Source organism: Nicotiana attenuata, chromosome 8 (assembly GCF_001879085.1).
Source record: "Nicotiana attenuata strain UT chromosome 8, NIATTr2, whole genome shotgun sequence".
In the NCBI taxonomy this organism is placed as follows: Eukaryota; Viridiplantae; Streptophyta; class Magnoliopsida; order Solanales; family Solanaceae; genus Nicotiana; species Nicotiana attenuata.
This window is the reverse complement of record NC_031996.1, coordinates 3,692,054-3,699,903: the sequence shown is the minus strand read 5'-3', so window position 1 is coordinate 3,699,903 and position 7,850 is coordinate 3,692,054. Positions and strand designations below refer to the sequence as shown.

The 7,850-nt window shown below is 38.0% G+C and overlaps 1 protein-coding gene across 1 annotated transcript in view; it reads right to left on the bottom strand.

Annotated features, from left to right (window-relative positions):
* LOC109230753 (50S ribosomal protein L1) overlaps positions 1-7,229 on the bottom strand; it is a 10,163-nt gene extending 2,934 nt beyond the window's left edge. Inside the window, exons 1-5 of the mRNA XM_019396164.1 lie at positions 6,467-7,229; positions 4,961-5,038; positions 4,146-4,187; positions 3,956-4,061; positions 785-849 (exon numbers count right to left, since the gene is read on the bottom strand). Coding sequence (XP_019251709.1) covers positions 785-849; positions 3,956-4,061; positions 4,146-4,187; positions 4,961-5,038; positions 6,467-7,075 — 900 coding nt within the window. The 5' untranslated portion in view covers positions 7,076-7,229. The remainder of the gene's footprint in view (positions 1-784; positions 850-3,955; positions 4,062-4,145; positions 4,188-4,960; positions 5,039-6,466) is intronic.

Genomic DNA, 7,850 nt, shown 5'->3' with positions numbered 1-7,850 from the left:
CAAAAAAAAAAAAAACCTCCTAGTATGCTGTAACTCAGTAACTCTTTTTTTAAATAACAAACTCTAGTATACAGTAACTTTTAGCTTTAATACCCTTTTCCTTCTCCTTTCCCCATTCAAGACTACTCCCCTCCAAAATAGCTCTCATCTTCTTTTTCTTCTCACCAGTATACACCCCTTGCTACGAATTAGCAAATCTGCTTGCTATGTGCAGTAGACATCATTGCCCTTTTTTCCTCTGCTTTTCCCTTCTGCTACCTCCCTCCATCTGGCTATCACAGTTCCTTCGGCTGCTTCTTCTCCCCCATATCTAGTACCAAAATTGCCGCTCTAATCCCTTAGCTTTTAATTCTCTTTTAATATATTACTGTTTCCATGAAAATGACTACTATATTGCTAAAACAGAAAATGAAACCATCTTTCTTTATTTTCTTTTTGATAAATTAAAATCATCTATTTTTTCTGAAAGTGTAAAAGTTCACATGTTTCACTCCTGCTATTTTCGAATGGACTTTAATAGAATAAATGCTTTGATATTCTTTGTAGAATTGAAAGGTAGAAATGCCACAACTTTATGAGCTAAATGCCAGGCACTTTGAGGAGCTATAGTGCACTTATTCCCCGGTAATCTCTTCAAGTTTATAATATTTCTCTTTTGATAAGTTCAAGTTTATAATCTTTCTAATCCACCTTTATGCTAATGGCAAACTAAATGACCCCTGAATACAGTGTAATCACGGAAGAGATTTATCGATGACAAGTATGGATAATCAATTTAAAAAACCTGTCTCAAGTTCGGCATCATTGCATGAGTGGAAAAACATTTGTCAAAATCAATCTTCACATTTCCTGCATGTAGAATCACATTGAATGTTAAAGGGCAATAAATAAATGGCAGTGGAAAATCAAGCTGAAGGAATACCATTGAAATAACATATCCTCCTGACGGGTTAGAATACATAGATGCCCAAAAGATAAGAATGGTTTCATCATCATATTCCCAAATGCGTGGGTGATACCCAAAACAAGTCCCACATTTAGGACCCTGATTTTGGAAGGAAAAAAAAGGGTCAAAATTCTTCCAATGCTGTCATGCCAAGACAGTGTAAACTTTACGAATAGTACATAATGTGTCCGACTGTTCATTCAACCTCACAAAAACTTAACCTACTATCTCTTCTTTTTTGGACAAGTAAATCTAACCGGCTATCTACAAAGAGAGATATTCTTTTACACCAAAAATATATATATGAAACAAAGAGCAATTGGCTCGACAATGGATTTTCAGTTCTTCACATATTTACTATACCTTTCTCTACAAATCATCAAAGCATACTAATAGCCTGTTTGGCCAAGCTTTTTTTTGGCCCAAAAGTGCTTTTTTTGGCCAAAAGCACTTTTGGCAAAAAATTGAGGTGTTTGGCCAAGCTTTTGGAAGGAAAAAAAGTGCTTTTGAGGAGAAGCAGAAGCAGTTTTGGAGAAGCAGAAAAAAGTAGCTTCTCTCCAAAAGCACTTTTCTGAGAAGCACTTTTGAGAAAAATACACTTAGAAGCAGTTTTCAAAAGCTTGGCCAAACACTAATTACTGCTCAAAAGTGCTTTTCTAATTAATTAGCCAAACACAAACTACTTCTCACCAAAAGCACTTTTTTTAAAAGTACTTTTGAGAAAAACACTTCTCAAAATAAGCTGATTTTAGAAGCTTGGCCAAACGGGCTATAAGACAGGCTTTCTTCCATATTCCTCTCATCCTGATATCCATCTCTAGCTTCATTTTGTTCTCTTATAAAAAAATTAAGTATTAATTAAGGGTAGTGTGTCCAGCTGGGAGTTGAATTCCAGCTTGTAAAAAAAGGGTCCAGAAAAGTGTGGCTGAGTTCTTTTACCATGTCAGCTCACTCACCAACTCACCAGCATTTCTGCTACCATTCTAGGAGAAGCTCCTATATTAAATAGGAAGTATACTACAAACCATAGTTCCAAACTTCCGATGCAAAATTACAATGTCATTTGTTTCTAATTTTGGTTGGTTCACATGTGTGCTTCCCAACTTACAAGAACCAACATACTGCAATTCATTTTCTCCTTAAATTATCTACCGACAGGACACCCCATGCTACATATCTTGAGCAGGTCACTTCCTTATGTACCTTGGACTTCCATATCAGCATCCACATGAATCTTCTTTTGTTAGGTATAAAATCTACATCCACATGAGCCTTGAATCCACTCCATTCAGATCAACTAGGCACCCTTTATACACTGTAAATAATTATATATCCTTTATTCTCCACCTCACCCATAAAACTTAAGTTGCTCGGACTCTTCATTTTCTGTGCCGCACCCGTGTCGACACGACATGGGTGTGGGATCCGTACTGGATCTAATCAACCAACTTTGGGTACTTTGACCAAAACAAACGGAGAAATTCGAGGCAGATACAATGATTTCTGAAATAAAAACAAAAACTAGGGTGAAATTGAAGAAACTTGTCTACAGAATTTTCTATGTTGATCAATATTTTCTCCTTCTCAGAGACCTTGTAAGTTTTTCTCATAATGTCTCATAATTTGGACATATTTTAGATATTTGACTTATTTTTAGCCGAATTTCTGCACCCGTAATTGTACTTGGATCCATACCTCCGAATTTTGAAATTTAGATCATGAAGGATCCGACCGATGGATCCGCACCCGTATCAAACACCTTCACCCGAGTCCGAGCAACTTAGCATAAAACTTTATTTGTGATCTCCTTGTATTTTGTGACAACAACAACAAAAAACTGAGTATAGTCCCACAAGTGGGGTTTGGGGAGAGTAGAGTGTACGCGGACCTTATCCCTACTTTTAAAAAGACAGAGAGGTTGTTTCTGATATACCCTCGGCTCTCCTTGTATTTTGTGAGTTTAATAAAAATCTTCTGATTGTTTTTTTGGCTGAACACATAACCCCCCCCCCCCCGGCACAGAGTTTCCTATGCACGCCCTAAATACACGGGCAACCTTATACATACCTTATATACTTGGTGTATGACACACGTGACACGCCATTCACAGAGTGACATGTGCCAAAGAGTGTGTGTGTGTATATATATTGTAAATCTCAATTGTTTTTTTGCACTTAATACACCCCCCCCCCCCCCAACTTGCACAGTTTTCCGTTGTGGCCTCTTAGATAACCATGACAAGACACAATTCAACTGTTTTAGTGTTATGCTTTTATATTGCAGACGAAGCGCTAACGCTACAAGTCGTGCTTCTGCACAGTACATCAATCAGAATTTTATTACATTGCTTTCCCGACCTTGAATCCTGGATATTTACACACCAAGCTTGCCATGTGTCTATACCCAAACACAATCCCTTCAGATTCAATCTGTGACATACCTGAATTGCTAAATATACTTATAATGCTATCCAACTTACAGAATACAGTTGAACAATCAAGTTTTACACCCAAAACAGAATACATAACATTTAACCCTCTTACAGATAGAGTTTATCTTACCATACTTCTGGATAAAATCAAATTTCAGTTGACCAAATTTATTTTCACAGTTTCCTACCCTTTCCATCCCAGCTCCTGCTAGTCTTACAGCCCCCGTGACTCCACTATTTCTTCTGTGAACCTTTCTCCGGCTCAAGTTGACCACCCCCAAGAAAGAAACTCGACTTTTTGTAATTCAAGGAATTAAGTTAAAAGTGAAGATTGTCTTTTGCATAAGAATAGTCAGCTCGGATGAATACTTATCATTTTCACTTTACTCCATATATTGGAGAGGGTTACCTCCGGAGATGTCATGAATATAAATCTCAGAGAGTTTATGAAGTGGAAGGAGTAACTTGACCTGACCTCATAACCTGTACCATTTACCTCAGCATGCGAGTGGACATAAGACATACCACTAAAGTTCTAAACAGTTGCAATTCTTAAAAAGATGAATTTAGTGGAATACCACTCTTGATATTCTCTATGAGCTCCAAACCACCAACAACATCAGCTCCTGCTTCTCGGGCTTCATCAGCAGCAGCTCCTTCAGCAAAAACAGCAATACGATATACCTGAGGAAAATATTTAGTCAGAAAGCGAATCTCCAACAGCATAAGATTATCTAACCTTAAAATTTTGTGAAGAATGCATTATACCTTGCCAAACCCATGAGGAACAGCTACTGTACCTTCAAGCTTCTGCAGATCAAAAGAAAGAACTATGAGATCGCACTAGTAAACTAATGGGATTGCTTAACACTCAGATCAAATTACCTAAACTAGCAGACATCTAGGGTCAAACCAAAGCGGAAAGAATATTGGAAATGTGGAAGGACCATAAATTGCACTCTGCTTATGCCACCCGTGCAAGAGAACTTATATTGCTACAGGCTTGCACTGACTATTTCAGCCAAGGCAAGGAAAATTCACTCTTAATTAGGTGGCAGTAGGAGCATGATTCTATCAATAAAATCGGCTCCATATACTGACCAACAACAAAAGGATGCGAAGTCAGCAAAGTCTCAACCAACAGTGATAAGGATAGAGAATGCTGGAGCTCAGTTTTTAATATGAAGGAATATTTGGTCCATTGCTAAATCCATGATGAGTGCATGCAAAGCAAATTCTGGAGAGATGTCCCCACATGATCATGAATTGACATTTAGGTTGAAAGGTTTAAGGCCCTCTTTACTCTCGTGATTTATGAGCTTCTTCTTAGACCAACTTTATTTTCATTCAGCCGCAAAAACAGTAGCACCCCATTGATCCTGGGAGTTCTGTTAAAAAATTCTGCTTATGAAAATCCCAAGTAAACTAAAATATACAATATCCATTTTCCATGTGATGAATAAATTTAGACATATAAACCAATAACAATAGAAGAGGTAACAAGAAGTCTATCTGCCTGTTCAAGCATCAATTTTTACGACAAGCTTCGATAGTAAACTTAATGCAAGGATAAAAGCACACACCAGGTCACTTCGGCGCATATCAGAAGTCAAAACAACATGAGCTTCCAAAGTTTCATCAAACTTCTTCTTGGCATTAGCCTGCATAATCACTAGAAACACAATGAATCATGACTCAGCCTGTAACCTCTAAAGAAAACACAACTAGAGAGAAAGACAAAGCACCAAGGAAAAGCAGACAAGCTAACCAACTCATGGCAAGCTACAGCTAAGAGTCACTTTGATTACATAATATAGACAGAAAGACAAAGCACCAAGCAAAAGCAGACAAGCAAACCATTTCAGGGCAAGCTGTGATTAAGAGTCACTTCAATTACATATTATGGACTTTGATCCATAGTTACTATTTTCAACATGAACAGATGAATAAAGAATATAATGAGAATCTGAGGAAAAATGACAGCTGGATTTTTGAGCCATGCATATGACTACCCCTAATTGATGGAAAATTTGAACCTGTCTCTATCCTTCACTGTGATATTATCTACAAACACTTGTCCTCAAGGAGGGGGCCTAGCGGTTGAAGAGACGAAGTTACAACCTTGGGAACCAAGAGATTACACCACGTGAATCCTTTCACTTGCCTAAGCCTTCGTGGATAGGGTTACAAGATACTAATGCAAAGTAATAGATAACCGGATGATTAGGAGGTTCAGAATCAGACACCACATAAAATAACATGACAAAAAGAAAACTATTAAGAAATACGACCTGGAGTGTGGTCTAGTAGTCAATGGAAGACAACGGTTTGAATCTAGCATATTCAAACAAACTAGACGATCTCTTTCTATTTGCTAAAATCATGATAAGATACCTTGACGAGCAGAGTGTAGTACTTGTATTGGTGAAAGGATGCAGGTACATGATGGAATAGTTGAGATGCACAAAAACTGACTCAAACACCATAATTATCGGAAAAGATTATCCAGAATGCCTAGACCACTAAGTTATCTAGAAACACTTAGAAGCTTCAAAAATATCCTAACATGTGCGTTGCTTAAGCGTGTGATAGCAGCTTCTTATGTTGGAGGTTATGCAAGTATTGCTCATTATTAACCTAGAGAATATATTGGACCATTCCTATGGTCCATGTTGACTAATAAAAAACTCCTACACGCCATGGTGAAGCAAGGTGGAAATATTACAATAGGATCATATAATGTAAAGTAGCAAATCACTGATATCCAAGTGAAGATGTGGAACACACCAACAAGGTGCTCCGAAGACTTTAACAAAGCAAGCACATTTTCTTATGATGTTAATTTTTCATCAGTATGATGAGGAAAACAGCAGTCCGCATGTACAGCCTCTAGACTAAAAGATATAATTTCTTACATTAAAACACGATCCACTATAGCAAGCTCCCAATCATCTACATTGACTAGGATATCATATCTACTCCAAATCAGCAAGTACACATTTATAACTTTACAAGGAGTCAAGAATTTATCAAATGCTATAAAGAATTCATATAACCACCCTAACTAATTCCACAAAAAAAGACCTGACCTTTACGAGGCGAATGGCCTCTTTAAGATCATAAACAGCCTTTTTCTTCTTCTTTTCATCATCACTCTTCACGTTAACCAATGTGGGAAACGGAACCATTTCCTCTTCAACATTCAAAACTCTCCTCATTGCCGCCCTTTTTTGCGCCTCAATTCTTCTCCTCTCTCTCTCCAGCTCCTCATCACCCTTAGCTTCCACTCCCCCCTCCTCTTCAACCCGATCCTCAGGTAACGGAGCTACTCGGGTCGGGTAAGAAACCGGAGTTATTTTTGGTGCATCCTTTAAGTATCGGAGATCCTCCCGTGTCCAAGTTTTACCATCCGCATTAACTGATTCTCGAGTATTTGATTCGGGTCGGGTACCATTTTGTGTTTGTGATTGTGGGGAAGCTTGCGATGTGGTTTCTGTAGATGGGGTTTCCGGAGGATCCTTGGGTTTGTAAGAAACGGGTTGGACTAGACTCGGGTTTTCTGGGGATTCGGGTTGTGATTGAGATGATGAAGAGGAGAGAAATCGGTGGAAATGAGAGCGAAGAAGAGGAGAAAAGTGAGATGGAGTTTTGTAGGAGCAGTGGCGGCGAGCTTGATGGAGCAGTTCGAAGGCCGCCATTGGAATTTTTGGGTGATTTTTCACAGTGAAGCCGAACTGATTGTGCTAATGTCTGCACGATGGAAGGGGTTTTAGTTTTAGGGAAGACGAGGGTTTTAGCATTTCTCAGCCTCCTTTTTCTTTTTCCCTTTCTCTTTTTCTTTTTCTTACAATGATTGTTACGTATATCCTTTATTAATGTTACGCAACAATAATTTTTTTTTTTTTTTAGCAAACAATATATATATATATATATATATATATATATATATATATATATATATATATATATATACTTAAGGAGGATGAAATACATTGTTTCCAAACATAGTGTCTTTAAGGACACTTTGATTTCCTAAGCTTGCCAAGGTATTGCAAGCATCATACGATAGTTTTTTAACAAAAATACATTGATTTAGCAAGTCTTTTTCTACACCACATTTAACATAGGATGGTGGTTCCACAAAAATCTTCATTCCTTCTTGTTCCTCCTTTGCCTTCTTGGCCAGTTGATGTGCTACATTATTCCCCTGCCTGAAGTTGTGCCGAAGGATTATCCTCTTCTGTTGGTGCATTGACCACCTGCAAGCATTAACAATGTCATAATACAGTATGTTTCCTTGGAGTATCGCTTGTATGGCCTCCACTGAGTCTGATTCAATTTCTAGTGGATATAAATTCCATTGCTTAGCCATTTTCAGGCCTTCCAGTATTGCTTTGAGCTCAGCCTCCAATGATCCTCCTGCATATGTAGATTTACCAAAGCCTACGATCCAGTGTCCTTCAAAGTTTCTAA